The 23,489-nt window shown below is 51.8% G+C and overlaps 1 protein-coding gene across 15 annotated transcripts in view; it reads right to left on the bottom strand.

The window, feature by feature from the left end:
• Positions 1 to 1,580: 1,580 nt before the first annotated feature.
• Positions 1,581 to 23,489, bottom strand: part of PPP6R3 (protein phosphatase 6 regulatory subunit 3) — a 91,422-nt gene continuing 69,513 nt past the window's right edge. For 4 of the 15 annotated variants that reach the window (XM_077766540.1, XM_077766539.1, XM_077766531.1 and 1 more), the window contains 9 exons: positions 22,978 to 23,075; positions 21,208 to 21,262; positions 20,261 to 20,391; positions 14,998 to 15,119; positions 12,472 to 12,625; positions 10,974 to 11,080; positions 9,409 to 9,559; positions 6,693 to 6,812; positions 5,763 to 6,027 (listed from right to left, as the gene is read on the bottom strand). In XM_077766540.1, the coding sequence (XP_077622666.1) occupies positions 5,928 to 6,027; positions 6,693 to 6,812; positions 9,409 to 9,559; positions 10,974 to 11,080; positions 12,472 to 12,625; positions 14,998 to 15,119; positions 20,261 to 20,391; positions 21,208 to 21,262; positions 22,978 to 23,075 (1,038 nt within the window). In that variant the 3' untranslated portion in view covers positions 5,763 to 5,927. Of the gene's footprint in view, positions 3,737 to 5,762; positions 6,028 to 6,692; positions 6,813 to 9,408; positions 9,560 to 10,973; positions 11,081 to 12,471; positions 12,626 to 14,997; positions 15,120 to 20,260; positions 20,392 to 21,207; positions 21,263 to 22,977; positions 23,076 to 23,489 lie in introns of those variants that run through there. The other 11 variants (XM_077766538.1, XM_077766532.1, XM_077766536.1 and 8 more) reach the window with 6 other exon arrangements.

A 23,489-nucleotide genomic window follows, 5' to 3' on the forward strand; every position in this document is an offset into this window, starting at 1 on the left:
GGCGCCCCTGGAAGGACCTTACAGTGAACATTAGGTGGACATTTACGGCGCAGCATTGCTGTCCTATGTTTATGTGTTACACTTAATCTCCACAACTCTGCCCCCTGCTAGCTGGGCGCCCTCAGAAACCTCAGGTCCCCTCCGGGCCCTGAAGGGTGTGTAGAGCAGTAGTGGCGATAGCGGACAGGCGGAGACAGAGCCGACGGCCCAAGCCGGGCCGCGCCCGGGGCTTCACTGCGGAATGCCGCAGCCGCAGCGGTCCTTGCCTCTATTCTTATTTACTTACCTTTAAATGTTTATGTATTTTGAGAGAGAGAGAGAGAGCGTGTGAGCGGAGACAGGCTCCGCAGCCCGCTCGGCGCCGACAGCAGAAAGCACCATGCGGGCTCGAACCCAGGGCGGTGAGACCGAGACGCGAGCTCAAGTCGGCCACCCAGGCGCCCCCGTCCTCGCCTGGAAAGCATGCAGGACCGATCTGGGGTGATCGTTTCAAAAGCCGCGCCGTGGCACCCGTGTTTTAGGCAACCGGTAACGGGCAGAGGCGGCGAGGGCAAAGGGCGCACGCTGACTGCTGAGAATGAACCTCCAGAAGCCGCGTGCGCGTGCACGGGAGCGGGATCCAGACGGGGGCGCGGCCTCGGGGCGCAGAGCGGACACAGTTGTGCCACGAGTGGGGCGGCAGAACCCCTCCTCTCCCCCTCAGGGCACAGGCGGCCACAACAGTGCTCNCCATCTCTGGGCTGCAGCCGGGGCAGGGCTGTGGCCGGGGCAGGGCCGTAGCCGGGATGCGGTTGTAGCCAGCGCTGGGCTGTAGCCCGCCCTGAAGCAGAGAACTCATTCAATCCATCTGATTGGAGTGCCTCGGTTTTTAGGAGGCACAGGTTTTAAATAACGCAGGCTCAAAGGCAGGATTTAGAAAGGTTAGCCTGTGACATTATGGGGCCGCGAAGTGACACTAACGATTATTAAACACTTACCTCAAGGCAAGAACTATTCTACCTACTTTTAAGCCTGAAAACATGTTAACTATCACGTTCCACCTGGCGGGGAAAGCGGGGGAGCAGTCAGCCATCATGAGAGGGTGAGGTGGGTGGTGACCACAAGCCCCCGGGCCGGTGTCCTTGGTGGCCCCGCAGGATGCCCGCAGGCTCCAGCGGGTGTGGAGGCACATGCGCGGCCCGGCAGACGGCCTTGGTGACTGGCTCCAGGAATGGCCGCACCTGCTTATGCAAACAGGTGGAAGGTGAATGAAAAACAAGAGGCTGGATTTTAACCTCATGATTTAAGCTTCCCGATGGAGCCCGAGAATTGTACCCCCAGAGTCACTGGAAGGGATGGAGGCCAAAAATACAGGCCGGAGAAGCATGGAGACGGGGAGGCGCTGCAGGACCAGTAAACCACCTAGAGACAAGGGTGCGCGGCGGTTCTCTGTCTGCAGTTCTTACTGGGCCCTGGAGCGCCACCGGTGGCCGGGTTGGGGTGCCCTAGGGGTGGCACACTCTTCCCTCCGAGCTTAGGTCAGGACGCCCCGTTACACACCTTGTCTGCTTATGAAAGCCCAAGCGAGGCACAAGAGGAGATTTCTAGAAACAAAGAATCAGGCTTTATTTTTGTCGCAGTTATCTCTGATACAGGTACTGTACTGTAGACATTTGTTAGTCTCACAACTCGGTGTGGCCCATACACAGAAGTTAGACACTGAGAGCGTGCTCGCTCCTGGCCCGCGGGCCGGCACCCCCAAGGCGCTCGCTCCTTTCTACCCGCGTGTCCTCTCCCTGCCACGCTGGACAAGCTAAACAAAATGCTACTCCAAAGGAAAACCTCGAGGGTTCTTTCGTCAGCAGAAGGTGGGATGAAATGAGACGCTGCGTTACCTGGGGCGGGATGGAGAAGCCAACCGGATCCGAACCGCGGCGCCCTGGAGCCGGGCCCTGGCGGCAGCCGGCGGCACCAGAGTGGACCAGCCGTCGGCCGGCCTGGAAGTCCGCATCCTCGGGCCGAATGGAAGGAGCCTGTCCTCTGGCGGCGCTGGCTTCCGGAGGCGGGTGCACGAGCACAGTCTCTTCAGGGAGGAGCTCACCGCGGACAGGGTTCCTGAGGAGGTGCGCCAAGGCCAGGGACGGCACCCCCGCCGACCGTCCCCGGCGCGCGGCTGACCCTGTGGTCCCGGCGCACTGGGCCCGCCTTGGTGAGACTCACCTCGAGTTTCCACACCATTTACAATGGAAAAGTAAATACGAAATAAGGCATTCAACATTTGATTTTTTTTTTTATTTCCATTTGCAATGTAATGTTTAGGCACGCTGCTTGGGATGCTAGTTCTAAAAAAATCGTTGGCCATTATTCAGAATATCCTTTTGGTTTTAAATACTGGTCAGGAAAAACAAATGATGTAAAAATACGTGAATAATTTTCTATTACAGAAATGAAAAACTGATCTGCGTCTAAAAGTGCAAGAGGTGAAGTAATTGAACCCTTTCCCCAGACGATATGGCAATATACAATATATTGCTTCAGCTGTTTGAGAAGGCTGTGATGTATTTTTATATTGACATAGAAAATTATAAATTACATTGAATTAGTATCCATAATCACTATATATATACACGAACCAGTTCTAAAAAAAAAAAAAATACACTGGTTTAGAATTTACGAGTGGAAAACCTCACAAGGTACAGGAAAACAATCACCATGCTTAGGGGCCGGGTTTTGATTCCGGGTTTAGAACACCAGCCTGCGGCATGAGCGCTCTCCAGCTGACCCGCCTCGCAGGTCCGCCAAACACGCAAACTGCTCGGAAATGTTCACTGGTGATGCTTGTTAACAAGGTAAATTTTGGTGAATGGGTTAAAAGGCAGAGGAACTACTGAAACAGAACAAAAAACAGAAACGAAAACGAAAAACGAAGCAACTCAAACCACAAGCCATGTACACTCCACACAGTCTAGTGTCTCACTTGTAGGAATAACCATTTCAAGCAAACGAGACTTTAACAGAACATATGGCTTTACAATAACATCAATTTATCAGCTAAGTTGTAGCAATAAATACTCAATCTCTACCAATAGACTTACGTTTTTTGATCCGTTTAAAACAATACAGAAAACAGTTACCAATCAAAAGCTGGTTATAAAAAGAACACCAAATATTTCTTCTCCAAAATCACGTTTTGTAAGTCAGAACAACCAAAATAACACTTAGGGGGCGTTTTCAGCCCTATGACTCCTCGCCAGCCTGGAAGGGAAATGAATTCAGAATTTTTGTACAAGGTGAAAAATGTATGAAAACGGCCTAATACTTTGGTCACACTAATAATTGTCAAATAGTTATGTTTCAAATACAATAGATCTGTGTATTCACTTTTATAAAACTATTCTTACAGCCATTTTAACTATAGTATGACTACTATTATTACATGGGTGGCAAGATCGTATTTCACAGGCTACCCATCATTTAGAACAATACAATATAAACATACGCAAAAATTCTTGGTATTTGTCAATGTGCAATATTTTTACACTTCTGGATTTCTCTGTACAGCGTCTTAGAATCTAGAATAGAAAGGTTGCTGGTCCTGATCCCTTGCAGAGCGAGTGCAGCAGTGGCGGCGGGGCGGGCTCCCGGTGAAGACTCCGGCGGCCCCAACGGTGGCGGTCTGCGGCCCTCAGCAGCGGAGGCCCCTCATCATACGGGGCCATTGACGGACGTGTCGCCGGGCGTGCTCGGCTGGTCAGTCCTACGGGGAAGAGACAGACATCTGAGGCACTCAACGCAGGCACGGGAGATGGTGTGTGAGACACCTTGTCCAGCTCCCTGGGGGCAGGAACGTTCAACATTAGCGCGAGGCCTGGCCCTGGGGATGGGGGGTTCCTTCATGGAATGTTCCTTAATGGACTGCTTCACAGATTTGTTTCTCCAAACCTCCAGGGAATCTGAGTGGCTTCAACGTGTCCCCTGTGTGTGGACAGCGGGCACTTAGCAAGGGTCATGGTGGAGCAGGGCTCCACGAAGCCATCGCGCCGCAGCCTTCCAGGAGTGCACGTGCGACTTAGCGCAGTGGCTTTTGGACCGTGGTTCCGGGCCCGTCGTGAACCACTTGCTCATTCCTCCTTCCAAACAACTTTTTGATCAATGTATTAGAATCCACATAAAATTTCACTCAAAGAACAGGATTCTTCTACCAAAAGAGGGGAAAGGAGCATGGACACAGGCAGCCGTGGAAAACAGGTGTGCATTTTCACTGATGTGCTTCCGCCAGACAAGCATTAGGGCTGAGGCGGGTGCACCGAGGAGGGAAGGCTAGACAGACAACGTGGTGGCGGACATACAAACTCCCGTTCCTGCTAAAACGACAGCCCCACGTGCAGTGTTTCCGGAAAAGGGCGCTGGGTGCACACGGGTGCTTCGGGCCCGGCTTGCAGCTCACAAGCCCGGGGCTCCAGACACCTGCTACAGGTGACAGACCAGAAGCTGGCTCCGCAAGCGACCTGCCCACATTCGAGGAGACTCCATGCCTCAGGGACACACTGGTACAGACCCCACTGTCACCGCTCACAGGCGGCAGGGTCTCCAGAGCATTTTCCAAACTCTCTCAGCTCAGCTTCTCCCTCTGTGAAGAGGGGTGGGGACAAGAAGGCCCTGGGGGTGGGTGAGACGGGACGTGTGCAAAGCTGGCCGGCACGGGTGGCACACACAACTGTTGTTAACGATGAAATCCGGCGGCAGTGCACCTGTCAGCCTCGGGGAGCACCACGCCCAGCCGTGACAGGAGCCGTGTGGGGACCGGTGCTCACGGCGAGTCCCAACAGCTCTACCTCCAACGCGGCCGCATGTCGCTCTCAGGGCACAGACGTGACAGGCCAGACTTACCTTCTCCCGGTCACCACGGCAGCTCAATGCCACCTTGCAGGCAGCCTCCCTCCACCGTCCGTATTAAGTGGGACTCCTGCCCTCTCTCCCGCGGCACCTCGTTCTACACGGCCCTCCACCGCCCGGGCGTCTGTTACGCTGCTGCTTCACCCCTAGGCCTAGACCCGTGGCCGCCGCGCTCCCATGTGTCGGACGGAGGAAGGACGGACAGATGAGAGCACGGACACAAGGGTCTCCCACCAGCTCTCCTCGGTGCACCCCCCGCCACCTCGGTCCAGCAGGCAGGGCTCGTCACACCGGATGTTTCTAGGCGGGTTCTGCGGAGGCAAATGATCTGCGCTCCAGAGAGCCTGGGAGATGATCGCAGAGCCTCCTGCATCACTGATGTCCGAGAAGACAGGAGGCTCCAGAAGCGACTTCTCCAAACCCGGTCGGACTTGGGCCACCCCGCCTTCAGAGCCGTTCTCCACCCGAAGGCATTTGCAGGTGGGATTAGGGAGAGGACGCAACTACCGGGAGTAAGATCCCACCAAATACCTTTAAAAAAAAAAACCATTGAAAACTGCAGGCCAAAATGGTGACTTGCCTGGACGCCTGCATGCCCGGGCCTGGGGTGTCCCTCGGCCCCTCCTTCCAAAGCCCTCACCAGAGCCAACGCGCTCAAACAGCTCTTGTGATTAATTTGTCTTACACGCCCAAAAGGCTTTGTTTTAACAATAAAAGCAAACCCCTCATTCTGACGGTCATTCCCAGTAAAGGAACAAAAAGCAGGGTTTGCCGACCAGTGAACGGAGAGCGCCCCCTGCTGGTCCCGGCTGGTTATGTTACCCCCCAAATGATGAAGATTCGGGAAGTGGGGTTCTGGCGAGGGGGAAAGTACAACTTCTCTGAAATGGCTTTAAAGGTTACTTTATTCCTTATCGAAGGAACGTACAAACTCAGATACGTAGGACCAAAACGGTCAGCTCTGGGAAGTGCTGAGCCAAGTTCCTTGTGGCCCAAGGGCAAGTCCTCCTCTTCGGGCGCGAGCTCTGGAGCATTCGGAGGCCGCCCCTGCTCTACCTGCGAGGCCGTGTGTATGGGCTGGGGCGCCCGGTGGCTGAGGCTTTGGCTTGGTCTATCCCTTCAGACCACTGGCTCAGTGTAAGCAAAAGGGGACTAGAAAGAAAACATCACGTTCCACATCACTCAGCTCTGGCACTGGGATTCTCACCCTTCATCAAGACAAACACTGTGTAAAACCAAAACCACACCGGGAGTCATCTAAGGGTTAAGAATATTTAGCCGCATTTATAAAAGGGCCTCCAGGCAGGCTCTCCCCGTGTGTCACATGTGCAGGACTGTGGGAAAGGGGGCACCAGGGGTTGCTTGTGGCCAGTGGCTTAGGACCTGGGGACCCAATGACAACTTGGCTGCCCAGCCTAGAGACCCAAACCCGGAGGGGCTCAATACCAGCCTCAACATGGCATGTCCTCAAAAGAAAAAAAAAAAAAAAAAAAAGCCGAGGNAAGGTGCGCCAGCATCCGAGACCTTTCCATTCCCAGTGATTTTTTAAAGAGCCAGTGAGGTTGCTGAATCTCCAAACACTAGTCAGGTTTCCGCCTTTTGGGACAAGGAGGCGAACTGTCCTAAGACCTGACTCAGGCACCCTGCCTAGAGGTGGCCTGAGAAAACTCCACCGGGCTGTCACCGAATGCCCGAGCACAACTGTAAGGACCCCTCCTCCGCCCCCAGCCCTGGATGCCGACCTTCCTCCCAGCTCCCAGGAGACAAGAGCCACAGGCAGAGCAGACCCGGGGCAGACCTGAGCCAGGGGGAGTTACCTCTGCTCTGGGCTACCGCTGAGGGGCCGGGGGCCCGCAGACTTCGCCCCTGCCGTCTCAGGGCCCTCCTCCACATCCTTACAAGCAGCATCTTGAGAGGTAGACAGTTTTCCTTCCTCGCTGCGGAGAAGAGGATGAGAGGCAGCATTAGGGGCCCTGGGCGCCAGCTCGGGTGTTGGATGAAGGCACATGCAATGAGCCTGGAAGTTGTGGCTGCCATGGAGGACAGCCCTGGGGCTGCGCATGCTCAGGGCAGGGACCGCAGGGACCACAGACAGCGACTGGGCAATCACGACAGAGAAGGACCACACACAGGGGGGGACCCGGAGGAAGGATGATGTAATGCAGCTGAAGTCGGATCAAGAACGGCCCGCATTACTGTACATACCGATAGGATTTCAACACTCTGAAGCCAAGTGTGCAAAACAGAAAAAGAAATGTACAAGAGTTTCAGAATACTCCTATAAATGAGGAATGTGGGGGGGGAGTGTGTCCACGACTGCACGTACGCAGAACGGCAGACTCGGTGGAGGTGTCAAATGAACCTGTTTGAAGGAACGAGTCTTTAGTTAAGGCAGTTTGCTCCCAGGGCCCAGCCCAGCATCACACAGTCAGCAGGACAGACCCCGATCCGCTGGCGGCCCCAGTCGCGTGAGCAGGGGACCGGGGGCCTGTGGTGGGGCGGAGCTCCTCGAGGAGCACCGTGAAGGAAGCGAGGCAGGAAGGGCGGCCACAACGGGCGAAGGCCGCTCCGAGGGGCCAGAGGGCTTGGACGACGCAGTGCTGGCAGGGCTCTCTCGCCCCTCAATGGCAGCTGGCGGGGAAAGACAAGCAGCAAACGCGGGGGGACTCTGTGGGCTGCGCAAGTAGGCCGCTGCCTACTTCCCATGGGGACACATGTCCCAGGATGTCCTGTGGGGACACAGTTAAGATGGCACTGAAGTTACCTAAAGGGCAGCTGGAGGTTCCCTCCAGGAAGGGCCATCATTCCTAGAGCCGGGTCCTGTCCTGCATTTGCTTAGGAAAATTTTTTTCGGTGGCTTTCAGAGGGGTCTCGGCAATTTATAAGGAGGGAACTGATCTAAAGCCTAAAGATTTACCCGAGTTGCCTGGTTCCTTACTCTCCTTTATCCCCACCCCCACCCCATCCTCATGAAAGCAACTACCCGGATGTGCTTGCTTACCACACGTTACTTCCACTCTTGTAAATGCACGGTCACCACCTACGTGTGTGCTCTGAGGCACAGAGCTGGCGGTGAGCGGCACACCTCGTTGTACCCTGTGTGCTCGGCACAGCTGGGAAGGCCCGTGTGCCCCAGGGTGCGCACCCCCAATCCCACCTCGCTTTCCACAACGCCCGACGCCCGACTGCTGCCTCCATGCACAGCGCTGCCACCTCCACTGTGGCCTCTCTGCCTACTCTTCTTCTGGGCCTGCTTCTATCGCTCCCTCCCAGTTTTCTCTCTAGCTACGTGGGTTTAATTACTTAGGAATTATCTTAAGTTTAATGTAGCTCATAAATGCCTTTTCTTACACGTCCTGGTTGCTTATTATTGATGCCGAAAACGGCTACTGATTTTTTAAAAATTTATTTTAGAGAGACTGTCAACAGGAGAAAGGAGCAGAGAGAGCGAGAGCCAAGAGAATCATAAGCAGGCTCCATGCTCAGCATGAATGAAGCCCAATGTGGGGCTCGATCCCATGACCACAGGATCAGAACCTGAGCCAAAATCAAGAGTCAGATGTTCAACTGACTGAGGCGCCCAGGCACTCCAAAAGGCTATTATTTAAAAAATATATTTTTAATATTTATTTTTGAGAGAGAGAGAGAGAGAGAGAGAGAGAGAGAGAGAAACAGAAACAGAGCACGTGTCTGGGGAAGGGGTAGAGAGAGGGAGACACAGAATCTGAAGCGCTCCAGGCTCCGAGCTGCAGCACAGAGCCTGACGCAGGACTCGAACTCATGGACCTGAGCTGAAATCAGATGCTTAATTGACTGAGCCACCCAGGAGCCCTCGCTAGCTTCTAACTTTGAACTTGTGAGCTTGCACGCTCACAGAGGAAATCCGCGTTCCCCTCTCACGCTTGCTGTGTGTTTGGCAGTGGCCCCTAACGGGGTGGGAAGCGCCCTTCCCGATCCGAAAGGCCAGGTGCTGCAGGGAGACACAGCTGCAGGCGTGGATTCTGTACAGCACACGAGTTTTGACAGAAGTGTTTTTGTTACCCTTTCAGTTTTCTGTTTTTATTTTCCACTATGATTCCTTTTTTGATCCACGAACTTACGTGAGGTTAACACCCACAATGCTTCCTAAGCTACCATTTCGCTACTGAATCCTCGCGGCTACAAAGTGTCTGGAGAAAGCGGCATGCACGACGCTGACCCTCTGGGTTTGACAGGCTGGGGCCTGGCTGCATGCCAGTTTCTAGCACGACTACAGAGGCGTCCATCTCCTGAACTGTATTCGGGGCCTGCTAGACACAATCTATGGTCTTCTGAGCACGACACAGAGAGAAAGAAAGAAAGGCACTCAGGGACCCCAAACTCTCCACATCTTCGTTTAGATTTACTGGGCTGAACAGAGATGCTGGGAAGAGGTCCAGCCAATGTCTGAACCCACAATAATAAACCCAATGAAAGATGCTAACATGGGAGGCCCCCCCGAGCCCCCCAGCCTCCCAACAGCCTGAGGCCGCCACACGCTCCAGCCCCGGTTACCTTTTGAAGACTGCGGTTTCCGTCTTGGCATCTACAGTGAGGCTGAGCGTTTCCTTCATGCCGCCGTTCATCACGGTCTCGGTTACCTTGTCTGTGCTCTCCGCGTCCTCCTCTCCGTCAGAGCTGGCCTCCATGGCCATGCTACCTGGAGCTGCAAATGACACAGCCGATGGCCACACGCACTAAAACCAATGAGAACCACGCCCCACCTTCTGTGCAGCCCTGGCCACCCGACGTCCCAGCCACTGCCTGGAGAAGGAAGAGATGGTCTGCTGGCCGCTGCCTCGGCCAGTTCCTGACGGGCACAGGCTTCTAGAAAATGCCCACCAGGGAGGCGTCCCGCAGGCCCTCTTCAGCACAGGCCCGGCAGGCCCCTGGCCTTCCCAGCTCTGCCCTCCACCCACATACCGACGTCCCCGGCGTCCCCTCTACGGAGGCTCCAGGCCACAGCCCGCGGCACACTAGGCAGCCAGATACATTCTAGCCTCACCCACTTCAACCCACAAGTCCTGCGGTTACAGTGAATTCGGGGCACTGTTCTCATTCGTCCTGTTATTCTTTCAGTTGGGTCCTATTTTCAACTGGGTCCCCCTGGGTCCCATTTTTTTTCTTAAGTGACTTTCCTGTGGCTGCTTGTGGATTACTTCTTATTCTGTCACAGGGAGCTATATGCTATGTTGGTTATGAACCTGGGCTCTGCGGTCACATTTGCTGAATTCGAGCCTCAGCCTCCACTTACTAGCTGTAGATCCCCTAGAGCAAGACTTTCTTATCTGTAAAATGGGGGTAACTAAACCCACTTGCAAAACTGCTGAGGGATAAAGCGATGTCACCTATATGAACTGTCTAAAAGAAAGACAAATAGACGCTGGTTACTGGTTTTATTACTTCCCCCCTTGGTTCCTGTGTCTCCCACGGCCCCCGCCTCCTCACTCCTTGTTCGATTCCCCTCCACATTCGAATTCCTCACATCCCCCTCTCACCAACCTCCTCCCCAGCCCTGCTCACCGGGCTGGAAAGAGCTCAGGGCCTCGGCAAGGCCAGTGTTGTGCAGCTTGAACCATTCTGGACACCCTGGACCATTCTGACTGTTCATAAAGGTGAGAAGAAAATGAACAGCCTTACAGCCTGAAACGTGCCTGGACACACACAGGTTCCAGCAAATTCCATGTGACAAAAGAGCTGGGCACCAGCTGGGCCTGAAAACACACGTGACTAACTCTGGTCTGCACCCCGGTCGCCGCAAGCTAACTCGTTCGTCCTTTCTGGGCCTGTGTCCGTGTCTGTGTGTTGGCAGGACGGAGAAACTGACAACTTAGACCCCTATGCCTTCCAGAATCAACGAGCTCGGCTCTGAAATGGAAACGCAGATTCTCTCCATTACTTGCCCTGTGGACATTAGAGCTACCAGCCCAATTTCCTGACTCCTATGAGCCCTTGAGCCCAAACCTATTACGCAGACAGGAAAACTGGATCTGGAAAACTGAGCACCAAGTGGAAGCCCGAACCACCTCCCAGGAGCAGCCAGCGGGCCCGCGGGCTCGAGCCTCGCTCTCCGCACCCACCTTCTGGCTGCACTCCGAGCGCGGCAACACTGGGAGTCAGAGGGTCCATTGGCTCAGTGCTGGTTTCCATTTCCACTGGAGAATTACTCCTTAGAGAATCTTTTGTACTTTTAGAAAAGAGAAAATTCAGCTCATTAGCAGCGGGAAACAGCTCTCAGTTACTGTTCTTCACAAACCCTTTGAAAGTCCCTTCCAGTTTCAGTGGTGAGACACGGGCAGTGGGTCACTGGCTCCGCTGACACGGAGATCTATGTGCGGAGGGAAGCACGCTGTCTGGAGGTCGACGGGCGTGGGCAGGTAACTGCTTCGCAAAAGCAGCGGGATGGCAGCTTAGGGACTTCTCGGGAGGGTGGGGTGCGGGAAGGTTTGAAGGGCACCAGTCCACATCCTCCCCATGATCCCCAGGCCCCAGGGCTGGGACAGCAGGGATTCACACTGCGTGGTATCACTGTTTCTGTGGTGCCATTTTTACAAAAATCCCTACTTACCCTGAGCCCCACACTCTGAGTAGCTCATTGATAATGAGCTAACATGATGAGCACAAGGGGAGAGGCGAGGAAGCTCCTTTGACAATCTTCTGATTAACTGAGGGCGCTTGGCCTTCAGTTACAGGAAGACGGCAGAAAGCAAGAGGTGGAAACGCGACTGTCCGGGGCCAGAGTCAGTCAAATAACTTACAATGCCTTAGGGACATTTGCCACCAAGCTCACTTCTACCCCCGAACAAAAACTTCCCGCTGGCACTGCCACGGCTGGCAAGGCTGGAGCTGGCCCTGTGCTCTGCCAAGGACAGTAACCCAGGCTCCGGTCTGGCCTGTTACCAGTGAGCAGTTAACACTGCTCGTTAGAACAGGGAAAGCAACAGTCTTTGAAAAGGGGTGGTGAAGGTGGGGTTTTTTCTCAGTAGACAGAATAAAATAATGTTTAGCAAATCAAACTAAGCTCATAAGACCTGAAATCCACGGTTAATACTCAAATGCTGACAGTATTATTCAGGAAAACTATGAAATGATAGGTGCTGTCAGGAAGAAAGCTACCAATAACAAGAACGACAACCGTATCTTTCACGTCCCTGATTTACAGCTACAGGTGACATACAAATTCATATTATGCGTTCACTTCAAGATACGTCTTGCACTTTCCCGCAGCGCTCCGTACAGCGGCACCTGTGAGTTCTTCGGCTCCACCCTGTCCCCATTCTCCATCCTGTTTCCCGAGCGCGCGCTCGGTGGGGCCGCACACGCCCTGCAGACAGCATCTCCGTCAGCTGTGTCGCCTCCCGGGGCTGCACCTTCCTGGGCTGAGTGCACAACTCACTGCCTTTCTCGGCTCGTCCTGGGAGGAGGCCGGAGGCCGGTTTCCTTGAATTTGTCGCTGTCCCCCCTATACTGATCTGTCATCTCGGGTAAGGCACCACCTTCACAAACAGTGCCCACAGCTGACACGCCATCCCCAACCCTCCCGCGGAAAGGGGGAGGGGCTGGCACCCGAGCACTCACCTCAGGGAAGACGTGAACTCTGAAAAAGAAGCCCAGCCCGTCTCCTTGGTCGGCATCGGCTCCTCTGTGCTCCAGACATCAGACCCGACAGAATCTAAGGGAGCACCGTGGGTCGTCTCCATGGGGACATCGAAGTTGGCCGACCAGCTGGGTGCTGAAAAGAGGGGAGGAATTTCACTTTGAGAGTACCCTCAGTGGTTTAACAGAATACAAGATGTGTTTTAAAAACCAGACTTGCAATGACAAGCACCAGCGTGGCAGGGACAGGACGCTCTGATGCACCACCGCCAGCAGTGGAAATAGCACAGTCACATGGAGGGTGACATGATAACATCCATCCGATCAAGAAACTGGATTTCCTTTAATCCCTGACTTCTCATTTCTAAGACTGGTTTTCCCCACAGAAACACCACACAAGGCCACCTCTGCCTCAGGAAGGATGCTGGGTTTGAGGCTGGAGTTGAGAACAGCTACCATGACTTCCGGTGCCCGGACGAAACCTCAGATGCGAGGCCTCTGGCCAAGTTTGCTGTGGCCAACCCAAGAAAGAGGGCGGATGCAGATTTCTACAGAAATTCTGATCCCATGAAAGATCTTGAGGAGATGACGGTGGCCCGTATCTTCCAGAGTGCAAAGTGTTTCTGGAATGTGAAGAGCTTCTTTGGGTTGAGTTCCATGGAAGGTCGTCCCTGAGCTGTGTCCCCCGACTATGAAACATGAACACCCGGGTATGAAATAGTTTCTCTCAATAAACAAACAACTAACAAATACCACGGGAAGAGGAAAAAGAAACCACACAAGGACGCAAAGCTACACCTAGAAGAAAACACTCGTTTCTTACTTGTGACAAATGTACCGAGATTACACGAATGCTGGGAGAAGACGGAGAGAGAAGGGTGCAGAGCCGCTCCCTGTTCCATCTCTGTAGCTTTGCTGTACTCATCCCAAAACAAAAAGTTGTATAAAAAAAGCAACAAGCTGGCTATTTAATGGCTGATTAATCAGCTGGAGACTTCAGATGCTTCCCAATCCAGGTGTGGCCCCACGTGGCACCGCTGACGGCTTCCGCAGCCCACCGGAGCCAGCACACACAGGAAGGGCAAGAAATGCCTTCCTGGGCACAGGACCCCCAAACCGTTGGAATCTGACTTTTTGTGCGCTGAAGACCTGGCCAGAGGCCTGGACTCCTGGAGAGGCGCAGGGTGGGGCTGGGACCCAGGGTCACCAGCCCGGAGTCTGAGGGCTACAACTTTCAGCCCCAACTCCCAGGAGGGGAGCAAATCACCAAGGGCCAGTGATTTAATCAACATGGGGACCTAATGAAGGGTCTATAACAACTCAGAGTGGAGGGGCTTAGAGCCTCGGGGCTGGGGCACAGCGGGGGGTGCCTGCCACACTCCATGCGGACAGAGATCCTGCGCTTCGGACCCTTCCCGACCGTGTCCCTGCCTCTCTCCTCACGTTCACCTCCTTCACCGTATCCTCCCCGCGCTGCCTGCCAGCAGATCGTACCTAACCCGCAGGTCTGGTTCAACATCACCTCCTCAGAGAGGTGTCCCCTCGGGTGAAATTAGGTCCCTGTGTCCTTGCTCTCATCGCACACCACGCTGCAGGCCTCATGGAAGTGAACTTCCCAGGTGAGCTCCCCAGAATCTACTGCAGTCGCCCCTGTTCCTCAGGAGACCCTGAGCTCTGGGACCAAGTCTGGGGTGTCCCGCACCTGCACACGGTCAGAACATGATGAAGGCGTGCGGATTCGAAGCGAATTACAGAGAGAAAAACCCATTTCTTCCTCCTGAAGATGGTGTGCTGGGAAAGCAACGAGAGGACAGATCGAACCGCGCTTCCCCCACGGCCCTCGCTTGCTGGGTCTGCACCATGGGGGGGTGTTGGTTACCGCTAGGGCCCCGGCGCTGGGGGCGTGCAGTCTCAAGTATTGAGTACCCAGAAGCCTTCCTGGGGGATCAGGGGCCCCATCGGCCCCAAGGAAAGCCCCAACAGCAATCCACGTGGCCCTCCCACATGTACATTAATCTGAACTTCCAGAAGTCAACAGTAGTTTAAAGGCCAGCTGCCGCAAGTCTTCTTAGCAAGTAGCAGGGACATAAACACAGGCTAGACAAGCTTAAGGGTTACGGGCTTCATAAATAAACTGAAGAACCCATTTCAAATCGTTGTCAGCTTTAAGGTGTCACCTTCAGTACAGTCATTCCTGACTCCACAAACACAGCACTCCCTCACCTTTCCACAGTCTATGCAGTCTCCCTTTCTACCGGGCACCCAGAGGCTGCAGCTCCCAGTCCTCGGGCCGGACCCACCCAGAGGGCGTCCGTACCGCAGGAGACACCCGGTCCTCAGAGGGACAAGCGGCTCTTTCCCTGAGGCCCTGTCCCCGACACTTAAACCTCCAAGGGGACTCAGAGGACCGCGTTTCAACCTAACTCCTATCTGCAGACCAGGGCACCTAGTTTTAAAATACCCCTGTTTTCGACACACAGTGACTAATACAGAAGGAAGACAACTTACGTTCATTCAAGTCTACCTCCATTTTATCCTCTGTACTGGCACCACTGGGTTCAAACAAGTCTTGTTTTGCTCCGTCTTCTTCTTCAGAGTCTGTACTTTCTTCACTGTCCGTGCTCCCCGAGCTAAGGGAAAAGGAAAAAAAAGACCAAAATAGTTAACGATGCCAATCCGTCACTAGCAAAATCCAGAGAACTCTGAAGGTCATCCAAGAAGAGAAAATCTCATGCGCTTTGTCTGGATCATTCCTGCCTCGTGAGCCTACCTTCGCTCCTACCCTCGCTCTCGGCTGTCCCGCCGGCGCCTGGGCTCTGCGTCAACACGTGAGTGGCTTCTAACAGGACTCAAAGGCAGCTCACTGGGGCACTGCCCTTGCGGCCGAGACGCTGAGCTGCTGTCCACGTGCCGCCCCGCCACCCACACATCGTTCCTGAAGGGTCTTTTCCCACCTTCAGCAGTTTAGAAAACAGGCTGTCGTTATTACAGGGCCCTCTGAGCCCTTCGTGTGCCCTATACGGAAGCCCCGTGTCAGACATGCGACCTGCAGATATCCCCGAGTCTGCGCACCGTCCCTCCCTCTTACCAGTGTCGTCACAACAGCAGAAGGGCTTAATTTTGACGAACTTGAGCTTATGAAGATTTTCTCTCATGCATGTGCTTATGGTGTCGATCTCAGAAATCTTGCCCCAACCCAAGGTCACGAGGATCTTCTGTAGAAGTTTTATAGCCTGATGTGTCACATTTAGGTTTAAGATCCACTTTGAGTCCACGTGTATACATGGTAAGAGGTATGGACTGAGTTCCTTTACTCTGCATGCAGATGTTCACTTGTTCCAGAACTGTTTGTTCAAGGGACTACCCTTTCTCTACTGAACTGCTCTTACACCTCCGTCAAAAGTCTGTTGTCACTATAGCTAATAATTTATCCTCTACGCCGTCCCCCGATCTCTTCTCCTAGTGACCACACTGTCGCAGTTACTGTCTTCTGAAATCAGGTACTGTTAGTGCTCCAGCTCTGTTCTTTATGAAGGCTGTTTTGGCTCCTCTGGCTCCTCTGCATTTCTTACCATTGTACTTGAGACTCCATTGAGTCTAGATCAATCTGGGGAGAACTGGCATTCGAATGATACTGGGCTCCAAATCACAAACATTTGCCAATTCTGGATCTCTCTCAGCTGTCATGCGATGTTCAGGGTCCAAGTCTTGCACATCTTGTCAGTTACCCTTGCATATTTAATAATCTGAGGCTACAATGAATAAGACTCTTGTGATGTCAGTCCCAACTGTCTGCTGCGGGACGGGGAAGTATGACCACACTGACCTTGTACAGCGTGATCATGCCAAACCTACTTAATTGTTCTAATAGCCTTTTCGTAGATTCCAACAACTTTTCTACACTACAGTGACTGTTGTCTGTGAATAAAGATAATTTTACCCTCTCCTTTCCAATCTAGATGGCTTTTCTTTTTCTTGACTTAGTGCACCGGCTAGAAGCCCCAGCGACATTAGCGAAAAGCTGTGGGAAGAGTAGGTATCTTCTGCCTGGTTCCTGATCTCAGGGGGCAATTGTTCACTTCTTACCACGCTACCAACTACCGGCTTACTGCAGAAGCGTTAATCAGGTGAAGAAATTCCACCTCTAGTTTGCTAAGAACTCTTACTGGGCATAGAGGTTGGGGTCAGCCACATGCTTACTGACTGATTTTCAAATGTTAAACCAGCCGTTTCTGAAACAGACTTTACTTGGTCATGAGGTATTACTGTTGCCTTTATTATTAAAACCCTCAAGGGCGTTTCTGCATCCACATTAACGAGGACAATGGAGCCACATTTCTTGTCATGCCATGTCAGCTCTGCTGTCAGGTCACACTGATGTGGCCTCTGAGAATGACACAGGCACTAGATCCCCCTTTTCAAATTTCTAGAAGCTTTTGTATAAACCTGGTATCATTCCTGAAACGTTTGGTAGAATTCACCAGAGAAGACAGCTGGGCCCAGAGTTTTTTGTTTATGTGGGAAGTTTTAAACTAAAAATTCAACTTCAATAGATACAGGACTATTCCGGTTACCTTTCTCGGGGGACAGGGGAGCTTTGGTAGTCTGAGTCTTTCAAAGATCATCTCAGTGTCAGACTTACTGGCATGGATTATTCACAACCTGCCCTTATTACGCTTTTGGAACCGAGGTGGGGTCGCTGTTCTCGTTCCTCGTGGTGTCAGTAATGTGTACCCCTGCTTCTCCTGACCGCTCTGTCTGGAGGGGCACTGACTCCTCAAGTTTCTCAGAGAATGACTTTAGATCACAATGATTTCCTCTACTGTTCCTTTGTTTCCTAAGGTGGAAGCCAAGGTCATGGCTTGGAGAGGTCTCTACTTGTGAATAAAAGCAGCCCTAGAACTGTCCTGTCACCCCCTTTTTGATTTCCTTATTAATCCACTTGCTATTTAGTTTCCATGTATTTGGGGATTTTCCAGAGATCCTTCTGTGACTGGCTTCTAACTAAATTCCACTGGGGTCAGAGAACATACTTTGCAGGACTTAAACTTTTAGGAACTTACTGAGACTTGCTTTATGTCCTGGATAGGATTTCTCTTGGTGTAAATATCTCACGTGTACCTGACAGTATGGCCTCTGGTGCTGTCACTGGCTGAGGTGCTTTGCACAAGTCCAGCAGGGCCGTGCTAGCTGATGGTATCAGGTGCTCCGCACCTCTGATTTCTGCTTGTGACCAACTACTGACAGAGGGAGCACAGACATGTGGCGGTAACCACAGGTTTGTCTGCTTCTTTTTGCCACTTCGCTGCTTCTGCCCTGTGTGTTCTGAAGCTCTGTTATCAGGTGCGTAGGCATTTAAAATTGTTCCATCTTCCTGAAGACTTGACCCCTTTATCACCTTTTCTTTTTGCCTGTCCTCTGAAACCCATTTTATTATTAAATATGTAGACCCTCTACCTTTCCTTACAGCCTGTTTGTGTCTTTATATTTATTTCTCAGAGGCAGCATATGTTAGACCTTATTTTTTTTTTAATCCAATCTGAAACCTCTTCATTTTAACTGAAGTTTTGAGGTCATTTAATATTATTTAATGAATCCTGATACGGTTGCCTAGGTTTAATATTATCCTACTGCTGTTAGTTTTTTGTATGTCTCAGCTGCCTTTTTATTTTGTTGCCCTCTTTTCAGAATTTTTTATGATTTAATTTCCTTTGTTGGCTTATTAACTACAACTCTGTTTTGCTTACTGGTTGCTTCAGGGTTTACAATATATATCCATAACTTACCAGTCTACTCTCAAGTGATTCCATAGCCCCAAACTAGAAACCCTGATGTCCATTAGCAAGTAGGTGGATAAACACGTTCACGCGTCTGGTGGGTGGTACGTTCATTCAATGGAACATTATTCAGTCACGAAATGGAATGAGTTACTGAAACATCACCCAACATGAATGACTCTCAAAATAATTGTGCTGAGTGGAAGAAGCCACATAAAATATGTAATGTGCAATCTGATTTACATAAAACTCTAGAAAACACAAATCACTCTCAAGGAACAAAAAGCAGATGGGGGGAAGGCAATATGAAAGGGCATGAGGAAACTTTTGTAGATAATGGAGAAGTTCATTATCTTGACTAAGCTGATGGTTTCACGGATGTATTCATGTCCAAACTTACTACGCTGTGTAATCTAAATAAATACAGTTTTCTATATGTCAATTATACCTCAAGAGAGCTGTTAAATAATAAAAAGTTGCCTTTTCTCATTGTCCCGTGTTCCCTCTGGACATCAACTGTCACGTCCTCCAGGACACTACCTTCACCACCACACGTCATTCCCTAAGTGCTGTACCGTGTGAGGTCGGCCTGTGATAGTAGGCAATGGCCACTTAGTGAACACACTCAAAGTGAGGCCCAAAATTTCATAGCAAACGGTGACAAACAAGTTTAACTAAGGCTTTATCTTAAAAACTAAAAACAAAACAAAACAAAACAAAAATCACTGTGAAGCTATCTGTCTCTCGCTTCCTGGAGCTGCGGCTACCTTGTGATTACAAAGTAAAGAGTCGCATGCAGACGACGATGAAGTGGGCATGGACAAAGAAGCTAGGCTAGACAGCTGTGGATTATGAGACAAATACCCCTTTCCTGTGTTTAAGCCCCAGGTGGGTCTTCTGTAACCCAAAGCAGTGAGCCCTCCTTAGAGCCACAACACAGCCGCTGGGGTGCGCAGACACGGCAGAGGGTGCTGGTGCATGGTACCCAGCAAGAGGGAGAAATGGCTAGTGGGGCTGGGGTTGGGGGGGTGGGGGNTTGGTCTACCAGCTTATGATCCTAGAGTGTGGGGAAAAAGTCCTTTCTCCCAACCTCTGTATTCATATCTGAAAGAAGGGTCTTAGGGGCTCAGTTTGACTTTCAAGCCCATGTTAAATTTTTTTAATGTTTTATTTATTTCTAGGAGAGAGAGAAAGAGACAGCATGAGCAGGGGAGGGTCAGAGAGAGAGGGAGTCACAGACTCTGAAACAGGCTCCAGGCTCTGAGCTGGCAGTCAGCACAGAGCCCGATGCGGGGCTCGAACCCACGAACTGCGAGATCATGACCTAAGCGAAAGTCAGACGCTTAACCGAGTAAGCCACCCAGGCGCCCCGACACGTTACTTATTAAAAATAAGCGAAATAAAAATGAGAGTTCAACTGCTACTCTCCCAAATAAGAAGATTCTGGTAATGGACACTCGGATAAGAACTCCGTGTTCTCGTGCCACAGTGACGGAAACCAATTAGACAGGAAAAAACCCAACAGGATTGATTCCAAAGGGCCCCCGGCTGGCAGGACCCCATCTCCCCAGGCTAGACTAACTTTTAGAAACAGCTTTTCCCTCCCCTGGGGAAAACTTCAGTTTCTCAGAGGAGATGGTATGGAAGTCGGTTGCTGCGGGCATCAGGGGCGAGGGGACATCTGTGCAGGGTGCCCTGCGCCACACTCCTCAGCACTGCCTTCTGTTCAGAAGAGGCGGAGCCACAGCGCTTCCCGACTAGGCCTCCACACTCCCCGCAGTTTCAAGTTCATCACCAGACTCGTTCGTGCCCATCACACTGGACACAGGCGAACTGGCACCACCTTGCATCGGTTAACAAGGGCATTTCTGATCACGACAGAAACACTGGTCTCTAGGTCAAGAATGTGCATCTGCCAAGGACAGGACGCATGCCTCCCCCGCCCACCAACTGTCTGCACTGGGCATTATGGCCGCCGGAACAGACTCCTTCACCTGGACCGCCTTTGGGATTCCGGTGTGAACGCAATGTGCTTTTCCTCCCAGATGTCTTCCTCATCAGAGCCACCGTCGTCAAACTGCTGGATTCTTTCCTTACAACAGGCTTCGAACAAGGCAATATTTCCCTAAATAAAAACGAGAGCACGAAAAGAGCAAACTTAAAAATCAAGTGATTTTCTCCAAAAGCTATCAATGTAAATTGCATCCCTCATTTCCTTTAAAAAAAGTGCCTACCACACACGCCAAAAACAAACGTAAAGGCGTGGTGTCAGCTTCTGTGCAACAGCAGAAAGTTCCCCCAAGGACTTGATTCAAAACTAGCCCACAGAAGCCTGTGCGGTCTTCCCGGACTCCNAGATCTGCCCTGTAGGAAAGCAACCCTCGTTTCCTCTGCTTCTACAGCTCCAGCCAAGCAGCAATGGGCATCAGTGGCCCAGTCAGGAGTTTCTACCTTGTCACATCAGGGAATAAACCAGGGGTCCCTCGTGTTAATCAACCTAAAAATCAAGACTGTGCCCACTCACATGACACCAACCCCACATCATGCGCCGATGGTGCTGACCGGGGGGTTGGAGCCCTGCCTGGAGAGGACAAGCTGGCCCTGATCTAGCCCAAGTTTCTCTCCTGGTGACATACATCCGAAGGAAAAGGCAGCTGGCTTGAGTCAAAATGCACTCTCTGAAGCTAAATGTCTAGACTGCAATCACAAGCGACCCGGTTTTATCAGCCCTGTCACATCTTAAGCCAGGGCTGCAAACTCACATGCCCACAGGGACCACGCAGGTCACATGGGGGGCAGGGGGGTAATACCAGCCGAAGACGAGTGTCCTGGGGCGCGGGGGTCCCAGGGCACACGGTGTCCGCACACAGGCTCTGGCAGACCCCAGGCCCTGCCATCTACCTCTCCTATACCTTGTTACTAAGGGAACACGAATACTTACACTTTCGTTTGTATTGAGAGTAAAGTTGATGTCTGATACTCGATCGAAAGAAACACTGGAAACAAAATGTAAGTACAGGAATAGTTACTTACTTACAGGCTGACCAAAACACAATTTACAAAATTCTCCGAATTTAAAATATTTACACTATCATTAAAATCTCCCCAGGTAAGACAAAAGCAAAACTTTCCTACGTTGAACGATGCCTCTTCCCAGGTACTAAGACGAAAGGGTGGGGGTGCAGCCTCATAGGACGGAACCAACACCCCCGCAAGCCTTCCCATAAGAGTTTTAATGTCCACGGCCACAGCCGCGGCTCCACAGGCCATACTTCCACAACCAAGAAAACGGTTATTTGAAAAAAAGAAACAAGTCAAAACATGAGAAAGTCCCCAAGGGCTGTCAGACACTAAGCCTTCTCCAGGGACGGCCAAATTCATGCACAGCATGGATACCCCCCAAACCCTATGGTATGGGATGACCAGCAGGAAGGTAGGGGTGAAAGATCTCAGAGCTTGTGAAACACAATTTTTTGAGTAAATAGGATTCTTACTCATTTATTTTGGAGAAAAAGTGTGAGCAGGGGAGGGGCAGAGGGGCAGAATCTTAAGCAGGCTCCATGGCCAGTGTGGAGCCCAACGTGAGGCTCGATCTCAGGACTGTGAAGTCCTCATCTGAGTTGAAGAGTCGGACCCTTAACTGAATGAGCCACCCCGGTGCCCTAAAGGAAATATAATTCTTAAAGATCTATTCTAATCCATCGTTATTCCAAGCACCCAGCATAAACTTAAAGGGCCTGGATTCCTAACTGGGAACATTTACTGAGAGCAGAGACAGGCCAGGTGCTGAGATGCCGCGTGGGGAGTCCGCAGGCCCTGGTGTGAGTGCGTCCACGGTACAGACACGACCACCACGTGGACGTGGACAGTCTTTGCTCATTTTGCATCTCAGGGGGCTGATGCTTAGGGCAGCCTTGAACTCTTGCTCTGTTTGCAGGGAAGGCTCCATCCACTGTGCTAACACAGCACATCCATCGGAAAGGCTGGAGTGTGCAGGGGTCTTCTGCTTCTCACGTGCTAGAAACCGCACCTTGTGACAGAAGATGGTCCTGCTGGCTGCGTCACTAAACCACGGGCCCCTAACCGCTAGCAAGGAGCCACCCAGATGCTGGGTACTGACAGGCATCATCAGGCAGTGACCCGTGACAGAAGCCATTTGATACTAAACTCTGCTCTCAATGAGCTCTAACGCCTCCTCATAAATGCTTTCCTTGAAAATAAATACCTCTCCCTTCCCCAGGCCAGACGCCGGCCCATTTGTTCACATTTCTGACTATCACCCACACGTGTTACTCTGCGATCTGGTATGGTACCAGTATTCCTGATTTTGTGCCCTCTCCCCCCACCAGCCCTGCGTCCCGCTGAGTGGGCCGGGGAGGACACACGTGGCGTGAGCTGCTGGGAAGGCACCGGGCTGCTCCCGCCCACCGACTACATCCGGGCCTCACCGCCCTGGGGGCCACTGCCTGGCACAGTTGCCGGACGGGGCAGAGCAGTGACCTGAGCTCCTGAGCAAAGCTCAATATATATAAATGGCAACAAGCCCCCTTGAGAGGCTGCGGCAGGGGTGCCCCTCTCTGCGGGGGGAGGGGTGCCCTTATCCCCACCGCCCTCTGGTGGCTTCAGGGCTCAACGGCTGGGACCGCAGGGGGACCCCGCATCTAACAAAAGGCAGGAGTGCACGAGACAGGGGACAGGAAGATATACTCACTTGCCAATGTCATCTTGATCTGCAAACTTCTCATCGTTGAAGCCAAACTGGTCAATAAAATTGGACGTCATTTGTTGCATCTGATAATCAGAAAAGGCCTGGCAACCCCAGGGCCAGTGACAGTGATATAATGATTCTAATGACATTCTACATACTATCTGCCCACTTGTGCTTCAGAAACCATCTTATTTACAAAGGCTTAGGGCTTAAAAAGTTGGTGTGTCTTTCTAAAAAAAAAAACAATCAAATAATTTCAGACACAATTTACCCAAAAAAGGACACGTCTGGAGTTTGGCCCACAGGTCATTCTAATGCACATGTCACCGTAGGAAATGTTAACGACCACTCTGCCCTCTATCGCAAATTATCTTTAGAGGGAGGACTGGATTAAGTCTAGTTCGAAGAGGTGATCAATTGACAGTCTGAAATTATAAGATGTATCAATCTCTGAAATTATAAGATTATCAATCAGCTCTGGACACAACCAACCTTAACCTAAGATCCAGGAAGTA

This window comes from Crocuta crocuta, unplaced genomic scaffold (genome assembly GCF_008692635.1).
Source record: "Crocuta crocuta isolate KB4526 unplaced genomic scaffold, BGI_CrCroc_1.0 scaffold636, whole genome shotgun sequence".
NCBI lineage: Eukaryota > Metazoa > Chordata > Mammalia > Carnivora > Hyaenidae > Crocuta > Crocuta crocuta.